Source organism: Nilaparvata lugens, chromosome 2 (genome assembly GCF_014356525.2).
Source record: "Nilaparvata lugens isolate BPH chromosome 2, ASM1435652v1, whole genome shotgun sequence".
Classification (NCBI taxonomy): Eukaryota; Metazoa; Arthropoda; class Insecta; order Hemiptera; family Delphacidae; genus Nilaparvata; species Nilaparvata lugens.
In genome coordinates, this window is record NC_052505.1 from 66,989,267 (window position 1) to 67,008,309 (window position 19,043).

General features: G+C 34.7%; 1 protein-coding gene across 1 annotated transcript in view; it reads right to left on the reverse strand.

The window, feature by feature from the left end:
* Window positions 1-273: 273 nt before the first annotated feature.
* Window positions 274-19,043, reverse strand: part of LOC111047709 (serine/threonine-protein kinase ATR) — a 47,773-nt gene continuing 29,003 nt past the window's right edge. Inside the window, exons 9-15 of the mRNA XM_039422521.1 lie at window positions 18,725-18,848; window positions 15,604-15,711; window positions 14,934-15,066; window positions 13,622-13,736; window positions 9,644-9,797; window positions 2,794-3,033; window positions 274-1,813 (exon numbers count right to left, since the gene is read on the reverse strand). Of these exons, the coding sequence (XP_039278455.1) occupies window positions 1,637-1,813; window positions 2,794-3,033; window positions 9,644-9,797; window positions 13,622-13,736; window positions 14,934-15,066; window positions 15,604-15,711; window positions 18,725-18,848 (1,051 nt within the window). The 3' untranslated portion in view covers window positions 274-1,636. The remainder of the gene's footprint in view (window positions 1,814-2,793; window positions 3,034-9,643; window positions 9,798-13,621; window positions 13,737-14,933; window positions 15,067-15,603; window positions 15,712-18,724; window positions 18,849-19,043) is intronic.

A 19,043-nucleotide genomic window follows, 5' to 3' on the forward strand; every position in this document is an offset into this window, starting at 1 on the left:
TCTAAAATTAAAATTTTAATATAAAATAACAATAACTAATCATTGCTATCCACAAACAATGGTAACTCAATAATTAAAAAATGCAACCTACAAAATTATTTTTAAATCAGTCTTATAAGGATACAAGGATAATGAATGTTGAATAAAAAGACTGGAGGTTTATCAAGACAACCAGAAATTTGTTTTCTACAACTGCGCGTAAAGAAAGAATTTACATACTCAATTCTCCTCGTAAAAAAGCTTATTTCTGAGGAGAATCTACTTTTTCGCTCGCTAACCATCTGCGCATGCGCAGTAGATTTTCTTTACGCTCGCAAATCATTTGTGCATGGACAGAAGAGTTTGTTTACGCTCGCTAATCAGCTGATGATAAGCAGCTCGCCAAAAGACAAACCACTCTCGGTCAGATCTTAACCTAAAAAGTCGGTAATTGTACCGATTCTACAGCCATGATGGATATCAGTGTAGACGAATTATTATAAACTCCGCCAGATATAAGTGATTTAACAGGTTTGTGCAGTTGTAGAAAAAATTTTGTAAGTAATTCGCGCGTAATGCTTCTTTATCGCTCTTGCAAAATTATCTCCGCTTCGCATCGCGTGATAACTGTTTTGCGCGAGCGATAAAGTCGCGCATTACGCTCTTAATACATAAATAGCTATTCTATACGTTTAAATATGGTAACAGCTGACCTGCAAGTGCACACACAAGTCGGAAGCAACTGTTCCGGTTTTCGACTGTCAGTTAGTTGGTCTAAAAATAAGGCACATTTTCTTAAACGATAATTTGACTACTTATAAATAATTTACTGCTTGAGCAAAAGTTTTTAGCTAGCCAGGTCACTTCCGTCTCCCGTATAATCGAATGAGCACGTTGAACTGTTAGTCCCGGCTAGAGTATAACAATCGTAAGGACCATTAACGGCTTATATTTAGGCGAGGTGGGACCTTCTTGCAAGGGAATCCCCATGAACAAAAAGCCATACAAGTTTACTCACTTTATTGCTTATTATATGAAATTAAAATCCATTTTCCAGTCACTAGATCGTGAATAATGCTAATTTTGAGATTCTTAAAAATACTTTAATATCACTAAATTTTAATTATTTTCTTAACTATTCTGGTAACTGGAAATTAATGTCCTTAGTAGAAAGTAAAGACCTAACCCTATTTGGAACTTTGTCATTAATTTATAGTTACAATTTTATTTTTAAAGTATAACTAGTATTATTCGTACTGATTCGTTGGATGTTAGCATATGAACCCCTAATGACAGCTATACTCTGAACAAAATAAGTTGAGACTTGGACGAAATCCGACAATATAATTTGTGATGCCTGATGCCAAATTAAGTCAAATACATGTAATTTCACTAAAAAAGTGAAATTACAATCTTTTCATGCTAGCTCATATGACTGGATATATTAATACTGGCAACTCTGCATTGACTGTGATGTCAAATTGAATATTTCCAGTCATTTATGGAACTGCATGAAATTTCGCACAATTTGGTATAACACGAATATTTTGTGCAAGTCGCTTATTCATAACTTATTTATTCATTGATTTATTAAGAGTATAGTAATTTAGCCATTGGGAAGGGTAACTTATTTTTGCGGCATAATTTAAAATGATGTTCACAGGTAAGCCCCCCAGCCAATGAACATTTGACAGAGATTGTCAATGCTGGTTGCCTCGGCAATCAGCATCTGAGTTTGGCCCTCGACCGATAGAACACGCTCGGTGAATACTTTGTCATTGTTCCTCACATGGCCGAGCAGTCGATGCTGGATGTTCAGTGTATTTTCTCGACCCTGAAACAGGCAAACATGTTCAATGAACAAGATTAATACAAAACACGTATTAGTTTGATTCTCAGAACTACAACTTTAAGCTCTACATCATTCAAATTACGAGGGTCATTTTTTCAATATCCGATTGGCCATAAATAAAAGATAGATTTATATAGAAGAATAATTTTTTCACTACAAGTTATTTACGCTTATGATTATTCTCCAACATAATTGCCGTGAAGGATGAAGCATTTATTATACCAGTGGACCGACCAGCCAACCAAAACTCTCTTCATAAAATGCTGTCACCAAATAAGTTTAATAGGCTATGACGTTGTTTTGGAGCTCCTCGTTACTTTGGAAGGTTTGCCCTCAAAGTCATGTCATTTGTTTGGGGAAAATGTATTACAGTTACTAGTGGCCAAGTTAGGTTTGTGTGATGGATGATCGAGATTATCCCATTTGATTTGCTGGAGAAACCGTTTCGTTGCATGAGCACTGTGAGGCCGAGTTGCCTGCCATACATCACAACCATTACAAAAGTCAAGTTCAACTAACTTCTTTAATTTTTACATACAATTCACTCACAATAAATCATCAATCACAGCGTTTCCTGCGTTGAATTGGATAATTCTTCGCCAGATTCATGCTGAACTATTGCCTTATGCTTGCAAAAAAGAATAACTCTATGCAACTAGCACTTAGTGGGAGACTCAAGTGAGGCGGCCATGTTTCGGGATCTATAACTCTACAACAATTGACGATCTTAAACATTCAATAGTGTGATATATGATATATCTGTTTGCAGTGGGCCTCAAATGATAATTATTGACAATTGAGTTTCAAGTGCGTGGAAAATAGGAATTTATATTTTATCAAATACGGTATTCAATGACGTTTTTTTTATATAATTGGCGTATTGTCATTACATCAAAGTCACTAAAACCCATCTCGATTGGGTACAATCTAGGTTTGTTTAGAATATAAATAGATAGACTTACACATTGGTTGGTCATCTCGGTGTACTCGTCGCGTTTGCAGTTGCGGTTCCACTCGAGCAGTGGGTCGTAGATGAAGGGTCGCACGACCGAGAGCAGCTGTTCGATGTGCGCGCGCATGAGACGCACTGTGATCTCGCAGGCCTCGACGAACATGCCCTCGTAGCCGGTCGGGCCCATCGCCCACACCATGTTGTGCGTCAGTCGGAATGGCACCACTTCCGGGATCTCCATCCGGTCACCCTGTCAAACATCACACAAACATCATTCATCACAGCCACCTCTAACACCAATCAGATGGCAACACTGTAAAAATATGTCATCTTCACATCTAAAAATGTTTGATTCATATTAATAAAACCACGTTCCTAAATCGCAGCTACCTCTAATTAATTGAATTTCAAGACCAATAAGTTGGCAACACTGTAAAAATTGTCATCTTTAAGCAGCTTTAATATTGCTATAACAATGAAAGGAGATCTTGGAATAGTGAAAAAGTACATAAAATTGAAGATAATTCAATGCTCTACAAACCTACAATGAGCATTAATTTTTACAATGCATTGTTGGAGAGTTATAAGCCCTGAAAGAGCAAAGAAAATGGATAGAAACCAGTTATTTCGACAATTCCACACTTTCAAGAGCGGATATCTCGAAAACTGTTGGAAATATCACAAAACTTTATAGAACGAAAATTGAACGAGAATTTATCAAACTTAATTTTTGAATAATTAGTCATGATGGTTTAACATATTGTTCACAAGATATAACCGTGGAAGCAAAAAGATAAAAAATGAAAAATGCAACATGATTATAATATAAACCCCCCTCATCACTTTAGCACATGGGGTAGTGATAGGGACTTTTGATATTTTCTCCTCCTGACTAGTCCCAACAAAGCTGCAAAGTCAAAAATTGTGCTGAAAACACTCCTTCCACATTCCTTTGTCAATTGTTCCAAAACTGAAGATTTCACACTCAACACTAAAGCTGCTGCAACAGTCGTAGGGAAATGCGTAAAAGTGTTAAATTATACATCAAATTGAAGAGAATTTGATGCTTTATAAGCTTATAATTAGCATAGATTTTTTCCATCGATTCTTAAGAAGTTATAAGTGCAAAAAATTGGAAACGTGGTTTTTTCAAAATGTAACACCTTCAAGAGCGGATATCTCGAAAACCATAGGAGATATAGAAAAAGTTGTGGGATGAATATTGTAGGAATTTACGTAAGCTTCAATTTTGTATAGAACTGTAATGTGCGTAAGATGCATAATTTTCGAGTTATATGCGAGAAGCCAAAAAATGGTACCTTTGAAGTACCCCCACCACTTTAGCACAAGGGGTAGGGGTTCGGACTTTTGATATGTTTACCTCCTCACTACTCTAAACAGAACTGCAGGGTCAAAAATTGTATTCCAAACTTTTCCCTCTATAACCCTTCCTTGACTGGACTACCGCGTGATTACAAATGAAATAGACAACTTCAATAGCCTGTACAAAATTAAACTGGTGTATTTCAACATAGTAAGTGATATAGGTTTGTAGGGAATTTCTTAAAGTTTATGTTGGTAGAACTGTTGCTGGCTATTGTTGGCTGCTCCGTGTTACAACAGCCAGTTTAGTTTAGCAATATGGCCGCTACTCAAGTGGAGAAAGCTTATTGTGTTTTTGAATTAGCCAAAACAAACTCTGTTACTGTTGTGTAGCGTCATTTCAGAACAAAATACGGTAAACCACCACCAACAAGGCAATCAATTTATGACTGGTATGAACGTTTTGAAAGCAGTGGATGTGTGTGTAAGAAGAAGAGTACTGGAAGACCTTCTGTTACAGAAGAAAAAATTGATAGTGTTCGTGATGTTTTTGTACGAAGTCCAGGAAAATCGACTAGATCAGCAAGTTTAGAATTGCAAATTCTTCAACCTACTGTGTGGAAAATTCTGCGGAAACGTTTGAAAATGACACCTTATAAAATGCAGTTAGTACAAAGTTTAAATGACAATGATAAAGTTGTACGTAAAAATTTTTGTCAAGAGATGCAACATTGTCTTGAAAATAACGACACATTGTTTAATCGCCTAATTTTCAGTGATGAATGTACTTTTCACATTAGTGGAAAAGTTAACAGACATAATGTACGAGTATGGGGAACAGAAAACCCAAGAGAGACTGTACAGCATATACGCGATTCTCCTAAAGTGAATGTGTTTTGCGCTTTATCTTGTGAAAAGGTTTACGGGCCTTTCTTCTTCCAATTCAATTCAATTCAATTTATTTCACCAAAACACAAAAACTTTACAAAGATGTGACAATCAGAAAAAAAACAATAATTATTATTCTAAATATCTATATCATCTATCTGTAAAATACGGCTGGAGGTGAAGAACTACTGGCATAAGTGAAACACTTGTTCGCCAGTAGGAGTAGAGACTTACCGTAACTGTTTCTAAATCTTAAGCTAATAATTTAAAATGGAATATTTTTATTCAAACAATGGTAAGTATATTTAAAATAAATGCTATTAATTGTGAATTAATCCAGACAACAATGAAAAGCTGAAAAAATTTTGAACTCATAAAATATTAAGATGGAAATAATAGTTGTGAAGTATCCAGTTTTTAATATTTATTGGTACAGACTTAATAGGTACATCGATGAGCTCGTTCGGGATGCAGTTTACAATCTTTGGAGCGATGTATACCAGCTGCTTACGAATGACCGTTAAATTCGAATCATAAGTAACATATCTATGTAGATTGTATCTTGTTCTATGAGTTACATTGATTCTTGAAAATGAGCTTCTATGTTTATTGAAATATTTAAATATGCTAAGCACATAGAGTTGACGGATTGACATGACTCTCAATTCACTGAATGCAATTTTTGAGGGGAACAATATGGGTTTATTTAATATGGTTTTTATGATCATTTTCTGTATAATGAATAGTGGTATTGATGGCAAGAACCATCAGTAACCGGAAGAATTTATCTGGACATGTTAACCGAATGGTTAATGCCTCAACTCCATGAAGATAGATGTAACTTCATTTTTGTACAAGATGGAGCTCCGCCTCACTGGTACTCAGACGTCAGAGGGTATCTGGATGAACATCTTCCTAGACGATGGATCGGCCGTGCAAGTGAGGAAAACGTTGTGTTTCAGCCGTGGCCACCTCTTAGTCCGGACCTAACGCCCTGCGACTTTTTCTTGTGGGGCTATGTAAAAGACAGAGTTTTCGTACCACCGCTTCCTGTTGATATCGATGATCTTAAACAACGAATCACAAATGCTCTTGCTACAGTTAACCGTGAGATGCTTAGTCGTGTGTGGTCAGAATTTGACTACCGTGTTGATATCTGTCGTGTTGCAAATGGTGTACACATTGAACATCTGTAAATTTTCAATAAAAACTTCAAGAATTCTTCTATGTAATCATGTAAGTAATGATCTAAACTTTTAAATAATAAATTCTCTACAAGCTATTCAAACTGTCTATTTCATTTGTAATCACCCGGTATATTAGTTTAAGCTATAATAATAGGTTAACAAGCAGTATTGAATCACTAAAGTTCCTAGGCATTCATGGTGTTATATATATTGATAATACACTGAATTGGTTCTCGCACATAGAGTCTCTAAGTAAGAAACTATCTAAAGGCCTTTATGTGGTAAGAAGATTGCGTGGAGCTGTTGATGTTGATGTTTTGTTAAATGTTTATTAAGCTCAGATTAACTGTTGACTCTGCCGTCCGTCTATGTGATGAGTCTGCTTCTCTATTTACATCAGTATAAAATGGAGTTGGCTACCAACATTCAAGTACATAATCATAACAGGTGGCACAGAAATGACATAAGAACTGAATACCTCAAGTATTCACGATCTCAAAAAAGCTGCATGTTTACAGGAGTAAAATTGTATAATTTCTTGACATTATCTATTAGAAGCCTTTCTTGTAAGTTTCAAAAAAACTTAAATTTATCCTGCATCAAGAATGAATTTATAAAGTGGCTGAATTTTATGAAATTGATTTTTGTATGTATGAATTGTGATAATGGTTTTGTAACTGACTTTATATTGTAGCAATTTATTCATCTTAGAAATTTTGTCTTATTTTTTTATTGTGTTATATTTATTTGGAAAAGCATAATAATTGAGCTATATTTATTGTTACTGTTATTTTGATTATTTTATTGTATATTGTATTTTTGTGTGTTGTGTTTTCCATTCACTGAGAGAATTCTCTTTTCGAATTTAGGATGTCATAGGAACGATTTTATCAAATTTGTCACACTTTTTAATAAAAAAAATTAAATAAAAAATATTTTTAAACACTACAAATTTGGAATATGGGTTAATTATAGATATAAAAAAATAAGTATGATACTCCAATATCCATCTATAAATGAAAAAATATGGAAAAACATGAAAAATTTCAAGTCACAAAAATCACTAACACTATGACATTTTAATAGTTATTTGTATATCTAGAGTGAAAAGTACGACTTTTTCTCCCTGAGGGGAAAGTTTGAAGCCCGAGGCAAAGCCGAGGGCAACAATTTTCCTGAGGGAGAAAAAGTATTTTTCACTCGTGATGTACACAACATTTTTCCTCCATCTACATTTTTTTATAGAAACTGCAAATAAAATCATTTTAATAACTTACGTATTGGTGACAATGTTTCCTAACATCATAACCTAAAATCTAAAACCTAAAAACCGGCCGTCTGATTGGCACTGCCGATTGCGCTATCTATCGGCAAAAGTTGTAACAATTATATCAGCTGGGTGTCTACCAAAAATGGCTGACTCCAGATCACGCGGTTCAGATTTGAATTGCAGATCAAAAATATTTGTTGGCTGGTATTTTGAATAGAATAAGATATTTTAAAAATTGTATAAATTTTCAGACGATAAATTGTATAAATTTTTATCGTCTACTAATATTAAGAATATAATATCATACAAACATATATTTCATGAGTTGATCAAATTTCTGGTTGTGGTATTGAATTCAGTTGACTCAATGACAGACACCTCTTTATGCTTTCTCATCTGAGCGTAGACCTTCTAACCTATTATAATGTAAGTTTTTAAAATAGAGATGCTTCCCATGTTATTTAAATGGAGTCACTTTTACTCCCTAGGGAGTTTTTCTGTTTTTTACTACCGAGAGCGAAAAAGTGACACTTTAGTATTATGTTTCAGGGAGTAAAGTAAGTACTTTAGCCAGTAGGTGGAGGAAAAAGGATTTGAATTAGTTTCCTTTTAACAACAAAATACAAGGGCCCGGTTGCTCAAAGGCCATGATCCAATCACAGAAGGAAAAGAAGTTTTTTCTAACAAAGGCTTCTCAGGTTGGCTCTCGTGGCATTTCATTTTATCAATTCTTCATTCATCAAATTCACACACTTGTACATCACACATGCACAATGCATGCAGAATTGTACATCTTCTTCTTCTTTGGCTTTACAACCCAGTGCGGGTCACAGCCTCTCTCAACTTCTGCCACCAAGCATCCCTGTCCAACGCTGCACTTCTCCATCTCCGCACACCTATCACTGAGGCGTCATTATTCACCACATCCATCCATCTAGTTTTTGGACGTCCTCTCTTTCTCCGACCGTACAGTCTTCCTTCCATAACCATCTTTGGCGGGTATGCGTCGTCAGCTCTCATCAGGTGCCCTGCCCATCTTAGCCTGCGTACTCGCATCAAGGTTACCACATCTGCGTGCTGGTACAACCTGTACAACTCTTCATTGTGTCGCCGGCGCCAGGCTCCCGATTCCTGTACACCCCCAAAGATCCTCCTCAGGATTTTCCTCTCAAACACGCCAAGCATTTCTTCGTCTGCTAGTGTGTTCGCCCATGTCTCGCTACCGTATAACAGAGCAGGCAAAATGATAGTCCGGTAGAGCATCAGCTTGGTCTTTCTACTCAGAGTTTGGCTCTTCAAAATATTGTACATGGCAAAATAGCATCTATTTGCTAGCTCTTCTCCTCACCTCTTTGCTTGTATCATTTTTGGCATTTGTAGAAGATCCTAGATATATAAACTCTTCCACAATCTCAAAATGCTTTCCATTAATTTCAATGAGTGCTTCCCGTTCATGCGTGCCTAATGCCCCCGAGCCACCAGCCACCATCACTTTGGATTTCTTCTCATTAATGACAAGACCTATTCTTTTTGCAGCCTCCTCAAGCCTTCCATAAGCGACCTTCATAGATGATGTAGACCTGCTAACAATATCTACATCGTCTGTCTGCATAAGCTAGAATCTGGGTGAGTCGGATGTAGATATTACCTCTAGTGCTAATTTGGGAGTCTCTGACCACTTTTTCTAGGGCCAAATTGAAAAGCAGGCATGATAGGGCATCTCCCTGTCTTACTCCATTGTGCACTTCAAAATTCTCTGAAGAGTTGTTCTGTATTCTGACGCAGGAAACAACCTTCTTCATGGTCATCTGGACTAGTCTCGCAAGCTTACAATTTGGAATATTCATCTCCATCATAGCCTCAAACAATTTGCTTCTAATGATACAATCATAGGCTGCTTTAAAATCTATGAATAAGTGATGGGTTGTTATATCAAATTTCAATGTTTTTTCCAGGATTTGACGGAGTATGTATATTTGGTCTATAGTGGAGCAACCCTCCCGGAATCCTGCTTGGTACCCGCCCACTGTCTTGTCTGTGTATGGCCTTGGTTTTCCATATAAAATATTGGAGAAAATCTTATATCCTATATTCAACAGTGTAATACCCAGAATTGTACATCACACATCATTAAATCACATTACATGAATTGGATATTGTAAAATTGAAAACGTCTCAAGTGGTAGTGGTACCTTGTTGAAGAGGCAGCTGAAATCGACATGAGTGACCCCTCCGGTGATGGAGTCGAGGAGGATGTTCTCTCCGTGGCGGTCGCCCAGCCCCACCATGTATCCCACCATCGACATCACCGCCGACGAGCGCACAAATGCCGATCGCGCTTCATACCTACAACACAAACAAACAACTTCAACCGTTTCATTTTTATTGATTTTCAAAGTTACTAAAATAATAATTTTGTAATGTTGAGGCTTGGATACAGAATTAATAATAATCGTTATATTGATAATCGGTAACTCATTGTGATATCAATTTTATCCAAATAGATGATAATAATAAGGAGGTATTTGTTAATTTAGCAGAATGACACCCATTCTATTTTGGAATATTGAGGGAACATGTAACTTTCGATGTTGAGCACAGTATGTATTTATTTATTCATTTATTGAACAAAACACTATAATCATAAAATAATTATGACCATGGAGGAAAAACTAGTCTGAGGTTGTACCACTTCTTTCCAAAATTTTAATAAAAGGTTAATGTTGTTCAATTTTAGGTTATGAAATCACACATCACTGTTTCTCATTACTTTCTGCACTCACACACAGCACAGTCTCAACCTCTTTTTCTCAGCTACGTTAATTTCCTTGGTATCACACCTGTAGTTGATAGTATCTATGACATTACCTACAGATGTAGGTCTAATAATAATATCCCTAGATTTTCGATGCGGGAGCGGACCAAGTTGCAATAAGCCTACTGCACAAACGTTACTGCTGTATTCCTAATTATCAAATTACGGCGTGCTGTCTAGTTGTCTCAAATAGCTGGATACAACTCACATGGATGATAAAATATTACTGGTATGCATAGTAGCATCTTCATGCTGTGGATGGGGTAAATCGGTCCAGGGTCACTAATGTGACCTTGATTGTATGGACTCTTGCCTACATATAACTTTCATCTTCTCTGCCAAAGGCAGATATCTGAACAGTTCTCATCACCTTATTGCTTTGAATTGCTAATAATTGGTATGCAATAACTATTGAAAAACTATGATTTGTTTTCGTGTACCTTTCAATGTTTTAAAAAAAAACTTTGAAAAATATTTCCATTACTTTAAATTCATCGCAAAAATGGGTTCAAAATGTTTAAGTTGTACAATAATGACAAGAGCATTGCTCTAAAGAATCGGCCTCAAAGCCTCTAAGGAATAGCAAAAGGTTTCCCTATTTTTCTCTCCTCATCATTTTGATGATGTACTTATTGTATGAATGAATAAATGAAAATGAAAATTGATTTTTCAGCTTTGATGTCTGACCAAACTAATACAATAGCATGATGAAATATTAATTTTTAGTACACTGGATGGTACAGAGAGAATAGGGTGGGCAGAATGTTGGAGGAGGTTGTAAGCTTATGAAGAGCTTCTAAGTTGAAGACAAAAGTTGAATGTTGAATAGTTGGGGGAATAGTGAAAATAATTTATATAAAATATTTGAGATGCAAAAGAAAGCTGTTCGTGTTTTGGAGGGCTTGCGGCCATCCAATTCATGTAGGCCCATTTTTAGAAAATACAGGTTTCTCACGGTCCCAGCATTGCACTTCTTTGAGACTGTAAATTTTGTCTTTAGAAATTCAGAGAGATTTGAAGGAAATGTAGTTTGCCATGGCTTGTCAAGAGCAAAGAGTTCAGCTGTATATCAGTACCCCGCTCACAGACTGACACTTTTGGAAAAAGGACCATATTATTCGGGACTGAAGCTTTTCAATTGTCTACCTGAAAGAATACGGTTATGTGGTAGTCATGGGCTTTTCTTGTCTTCAATTACTAATGTACTTGTGGAAGCGTGTCCCTATACAATGGAGGAATGGTGCCTTCATACTTTGAGTTGATACAGATGCATACACTTGCATAGAAAAATGTTCATGACATGTTACATGCCACTTGAGCTCTGCTCAGATTTGTGGCTTCACGTAACAAATGACAATAATAATAATAATAATAATAACAATAATAATGATAATAATAATAATATAATAATAATAATATTACTCCAGGTTGTTTGCCTCTGTAAACAACTCCAATAGTGCATACAACCTGTTAGAGTAAATAAACCACTTCACTAAATATAATTAAATAACACTGTATATTTTTCCAACTTTCAATTATTCTCTCTGAAATTCAAAATTGATTGAAATGGTCAGTCAAATAGATTCACGAATAGTGAACCTGTACAATCATTCACGCTAGCAAGTTGCACCAGCTATGTGGGAATATTCTTTCACATCACAAGTACATGCGAAAACCTATTTATTTTTACTAGTAGTTCTGCGAACAGTAGACCTCGCTCATGAATAGCCTACAAGTTTCAAACTAATTAGAAGGGCTATTAAGAAAGTACAGTATTTTGTGGAGATTTATCCATGTAATCTATTATTTTATCCACTGAAAGTACTAGCTAGAGACAATGGCCCATATGAATAAAACCAGAGCAAATGTTCATGAGCAAGAGCATTGAGCATAAGGTTTTGCTCATGAGCAAAAGGTAAAAGCAAAAGCATTTGCTCATTTTTATATGAATAAGCTTTACCTTATACTCTTATCTTATGCTCCTGAACTCTGGAGCAAATGCTCAAGTATTTTGAAGATTTTTCATAAGCTGATTCGCTTTTGTAGCCTTACTTTGTTTTTATAGCTCACGGAAGCGCTAAATATGCAAGTAGGGGGCACCGCTTGTGTTTGCGTCGTCTGCTCTGTTTTCTATTTATGAATAGAGTTTTAGGTTAGTTGAGTTTAGAATTTTGAAATAATAGCGTGAAAAAATGTCATCTCTATAATAATCCTCAGCATATTCTTATAATATCAATAGCCTTCTGATAATCGTCTACACTCTCATCTTCTTAATTGCCTATTTCCTATTTTGTGATGGCATCTTTATATCTTTTGTACGGTATTTATTCTTTTGTAGGAATAATGGTGATATATATCATGGTTGAATCTAAAAAGAGTTTTATAGTTCTCAACTATTGGTTGTGATCGTATCTGGTATAGTTTCCTCTTCCTCATACGAATTAGTTGAGCCATTTTACTATGAGCAAAAGGTAATAAGCTGCTCTAGACTAGACTCACCTTTTTTGAAGCATTTGCTTCAAAAGTTGAGCAAATGCTCTAGTTTATTCATACAATTTTGAGTATTAGCTTTTACTTTTGAGCAAATGCTCAAACTATTTTTTTGATGAGCATGAGCAAAAGGTTTTGCTCACTTTTATTCATAGAAAATGAAGCAAATGCTCCATATTTTAGAAGTATAAGCATATACTCAACTTTATTCATATGACCCATTGTTTCCAGGGACACCGGACTTATAAAATAATGTCTCTCATCTGCAAAAAAAATCTGGTCGGAACGAGATTTGAACCTGGGTCCCACAGTGTGAGATACAACGCTCCAGCTCTCTCGGTCACCATGGGCTGGTGACACTGAAGGCGAAAAAGTAGGAACATGAATTACTGTATCATGATACTTCCAGGTTGGAGGTTGGTCTGCGGTTTTTTCAATTACAAAAAAACCGGAGGTCTTACCAATAATCGTTACACATACGTTTCTGCGCCTTGTTTCAAAGAGCTTGCATACCAAATTTCATTCAAATCTGACAATAACTGCGACTGTAACTGCGGTACAAACAAACAGACAAAAGCCGATCGAGTCGAAACTAAGACCTCAGCTTCGCTTCGGTCAATTAAGCCTGTATCTTCATGAAAAATAAGCTTATTGCATATAGGCCTATCAATAATTCTACAAGTGTGATAAATATATATTCATTTCCACCAGTTATTGTAATCATGTTGATACTCAATTCATTAGAAAAGTTAATTTTAATTGGAATCTAAAAACTGCATTGATCGATTTCTTTTAAAAATTACGGTTATACTTGAACCTTGATGGTTAAAATAGAGACGACTACTTGGACTGAGTGTCAACTTACCATGAATTGGGATGAGGAAATTCTTGTAGAAACCATTCTCTCAATACCGGAGGATGCCGAGGAAGTTGCTTTTCCAAAAAGATCTGACGTTTTTTAGCGAGGGGGTCAGATTTTTCTGTAAAAATTATAGAGACGGTCACATAAAATATAGAACCCTGTCCACAAGATCTAAAAATTATTTTTCCAAGAGTTGCAAGTTTATTACTAAAATCTATAGTAGGTTCACCAAGTACAACACGGTTTCGAGGCTTTCTGTAGACTTGAAGTGAAATTACGTGAATTATATGTATTCAAATAAAGCTAAGTAGCAAGACTTGAAATACTGTATTGGAAGATTGCTAAAATTATATGCTATTTTTTATTTACCAAAAATAGTTTGTTAGTGGAAAACAATAGTAAATAGGTTATCAATGAAGCCAATTCCATTAACGATATATTGTTTGGGTTCTCATAATTGACATTTCCTGTATAATTACTAAGATATAAAACAAAACTTAGTTTCTATTATCAGTTTGAACTAGTAGTTCTGTGAACAGTAGACCTCGCGCGGTTATAAACCGCAGCCTCCTCTTATACTGTCCATCAGAGTAAATCCTGTCTTTATGTCGTGTCGGCGAGATATCGGTGTGAAAAAGGCTAATGGCTGTTGGGGTTGGTGTAAAAAATGCTAACATCAAAAGCTAATCTCCTTCAAGACATACTGGCAACAGGACAGCCCGAGTTTAAAGCAGAGAAAGTTCGAGAGACAATACTATGTTATTTTAGTTATTAATTGCATGCGTTATTGCACGCAATCAATAGTTCATATTTAATGGTGCATAAAAATTGCATTCAATGAGGCATGCAATTTATATTCTACACAGCAGCTGATTTTTTACCAAGTTACATTGAGATATTGAATTGCATGCTTCATGGCATGCAATTTATAATCAACTCGACAGCTGATTTATGATGAATAATAATTATTCATCATAAATCAGCGAAAGAATTATTCTTTAGTCTGATTTTTACTCTAATATTGGCGAATGGAGGAGGCTCCTTTTTTCCTTTTATATTATCCTTGAAATGCGAAATTTCCAAAAACCTTGTATATACGTGGACGCGAAATTTAAAAAGAAACATACCTGTCAAATTTCATGAAATTTATTACCGCGTTTCGCCGTAAATGCGCAACATATAAACATTAAGAGAAATGCCAAACCGTCGACTTGAATCTTAGACCTCACTTCGCTCGGTCAATAAATTGGAAATAAGACTGACAAAATACAGGAAATTGATTTCTATCAAGCCAAGCCAATAAAGTTGTACTCACCCCATGTCATTTTATCTCTGTCGATTCTGGGGATTCCTTTCTGCTTCAAGAGTTTGAGGATGACATATCGAAGACACACCAAGTTGCCGACCCACTCGATCAGTCCACTTTTTTCACTGAGTGGTGCTACATTCTAAAATTAAACATTTATATATTAGTCACTTTTATATCTCAGTTAAAATACCACTCGTACTAACAACATAATGCTGAAGTGAGATTTTCTACTGAGTGTGATGCTCAAATGAACTCCAGGCTTGTGCGTGTCGGATGATGATGAGAGATGAGAGTACCATGGCTTTGGGTGAGTTCTAAACTACCGGTAAGCGATTTTTCAACTCATAAATTATATTTAGGATTTGGAGATACAGAATACAACAAATAAATAATAAACGAACAATCCTGTTTTGAAAATACCAACAGCAAACAGTTTCATGAGAACAACTAAAAAAAGTGTTTAATTTAAAAGATCAATCTATGGATATTCATTTCAATAATTTATGATATGATAAGAGCAAGAAAATTAAGATAAAGACTGCAAATTGGAGACAATGAGAAAACAAATGAAGAGACCAACCACCACTCGTGAAATCACACTTTTCCAATGAAAAACAATCAATTAGTAGAATATTTCATTTTAAAATCCAAAATAGGTTTTTGATAAATGACTTACGTAAGTATTGATATGGAGACGGCGATCCCTAGCTTCAGGCGTTCTTTGCAGGTACATATTCATTATCTTACTGAACTCCATCATGCGAGAGTCTATTCGCAAATCATCCTACAAAATGAAATTCTTCTTATCAGTCAACCACTATAATATAGCATCAATATAAAATAAATAAAGTATCTTATTAATGTGTTGATTGGACAGAATTAAAGGGAATTCCAATAAAAAACTTATGAATTATGAACTTCCTGGAATTTTGCAATGAGATGTTGAAATAAAAACAGTTCAATACGAGGTACAGTTCAATAATCTATACTATAATAAAGGAAAAGAACTGGCTTATACATGTACGGGATAGGAAAATTATGTTTGACGCATCATCACGTCTGAACTACTGGGCTGATTGACTTGAAATTTTAGATTAAAAGGTTAGATTCTTAATTAAACGCATATAGATTCTTAATTATACGATGATGGTTATAGGCCTATTTTCAATTCTTCAAGATTTCATTACGTCAAGTTTTCAGTTGTCAAGTTAAAAAACAGTCCCTTGCGGAGCACAGGTTTCCTGCTAGTCTATAAATAATTATAATAAGAGAGTAGGGTTGTGATTGTTCGTGTGTTCGTTTGTTCACATCAAAACATGTCAACTTGTGGATTGCATACCGGAAAAACGGGAATGATTTAAATCTCCAAATTTTGCACATAGATTCTAAAAATATCAATCTCGTGCACCTGGAAGCCCAAATTTTAATTTTCCTTCTAGATTTTTCAGAATTAATATTCAAACTTTATTAATGGTAGTACGATTTCATAAAAAAATCACCAAATCATATGGTCGGAATTAAAAAAGGAACATCTGTTTCTATTATTGCTTTCTACCTGATACCACTTAACCTCAATAATATTGTTTTGATAGTTGATAAATATTTTTAATAATATTTTTATTTTATAATATTATAATAATAGTATTATTTTGATAATTAATAAATATTTTCATTTTCACAAACTCTGTAAATTCTGTAAACTCTGTATGGTGAATGTGAAACAGCTGCATCAAATAAATTCATCTCAAAAACATCTGTTTAGAAAAAACTTTCCCCCAGTTGCACGTATTCCGGTTAACGTTTAATCGCGATAAAATGCTATACTTCAATTGAGATTAACGCTAACTGAAGCATTTTGGTTGCACAAAAAAGAATTTTCAAGAGATAATGCCAAATCGACATAAAAAAAATTTAACAGACCATTCACAGGGAATTAAATCCAACTAACGCCGATTGGGTACCTACTGATAGCTGTCTTCCAAAATTAGTTTTTGGTAGAAAAACTACAGAATTCAATGTATGAGCTAAATTTATACATACATATATATGTATATATATATATATATATATATTATATATATATATATATATATATATATATATATATATATGAATGAATTTCATCCATTAATAAAATAGAAAAGAGTATTTAGCTGATATTAGCATTCAAAATTAGATTCTAATTTTTGAGGTTAGTTTTCGATATTCTTCAATAACATAACCACACTTTTTGCCATTTGTTTAGATTAATAATTTTAATAACATCACTGTCGGATGAATTACAGTGTTGCCGGATTGTGAAACCGTTAAAATCTTGGTTAGTTAACCGGAAAACTTAATCGGAATTAAAAACTAACCGATCTTTGTGGAACAGAAATGAATCCGTAAAACTAAAGCTGATTTGTTAATCGGCGTTAATGTCCATATTTAACAGACGTACGTGCAACTGACCCATAGTTTTGAAACTCAGTTTTCCTGATGCAATGTTTAGGCCTACACGTGGCATGCATTATTAATTTTTCAGCAAGAACAGCTTTTTGAGACAAAGTGCTAAATAATCGTCTACAGTTTCATCAATGCTGTATCGGCAATATGAAAACGCATGCAGTTAATATGTCTTTGAATAAAGGTGTTGATATTTACATGAATAAATTATTCTCTTCCATTTTTATTTAATTAAAATTTCAAAATTATTCGAGCCCTGATAGACTATAAATGACTATATGTACAGTCAGTCGAAAATTTTAATATTGGAATGAGAAGTATTTTGGCAAGCTGTGCACAAAAATAAGGTCATAAATATGCACCTTTTCGTTATATCTTCAAATGAAAAATGAGTTTTGTAGGTTGTCAAAACTCCCTCTGAAAGGGAACTATTCAACTTATTCTATCTTTTAGTAAAATAACAATGATCATCCATCCATCTATTATCTTCTATACTATAATAAAGGAAAGAACTGGATTATACACGTATACAGGTGTAAAGTGGTAGGCTATAGGAAAATTATGTTTGACGTATCATCACGTCTGAACTACTGGACTGATCAACTTGAAATTTTGCATATAGATTCTTGCTTAACCGAGGATGGTTATAAACTATTTTAAATTCTTCAATATTTGATTACATCAAGTTTTCAGTTTTTCAAGTTTTCAATTATTTATCATGCTTTCAGTTGTTGTAAAGAAGCACCAGAATATTTCTCTTAAAAGGGAAATTAGAAGATAGGTATGATTGGGGATACTTTTCGAATGATAAAAACAGGTGTTCCGTCGCACCCAAATTTTTTCCGCCATTTTGAATCCAACTTCTTTTTTTAATTGAAAGGTGGTCATATGATACATGATTCCGATACAGGATTTCCAGAGAAAAGGTATGGTGAAAACCGCACATCGATATCTCAAACCTTTCAAAACTTATTCTGATTCATTTCCTTTATTATACTATAGAAGATGATAGATAAATGGATGATATATCCATCTATCTATCATCTTCTATACTATAATAGAGGAAAGAACTGGCTTAAAGACGTACCTATACACGTGTAGAGGATAGGGAAATTATGTTTGAAGCATCAACACGTCTGAACTACTGGACTGATTTACTTGAAATGCTGCTTATAAATTCTTAATCAACCGAGGATTCTTATAGGCCTATTTTCAATTCTTCTGGATTTCATTACATCAAGTTTTAAAATAGCCCTTGCGAAGCACGGGTTACCTGCTAGTATTGAATAAATTGAAAAACATTGTATAATTTTAAACGTATACAATTGTTTGTTGATATTCTAATAACTTACGTTGGATTTGAGCAACATTGGATACTCCAAACCATCACTTCCGAGAAAGACGATTCGCTTGGGACGTTGCAACGAGACCAAAATTTGCATCTCATCTTTGATACAACGTATGTACACCGGTGTGCTGAAATTTTTAAAAACTACACGTTAAAATCACCACTTTACATAAATTTACCAATTACATCATCACTTTCGATCAAACCAATTTCATTCATTTTAGTTTATGAATACTCCAAATAACATCAACTTCATACTAATGGTCAGCATATTAAAAAAATTATATAAAATGTCCAATTCTAGGTACTACATTCAATATTCG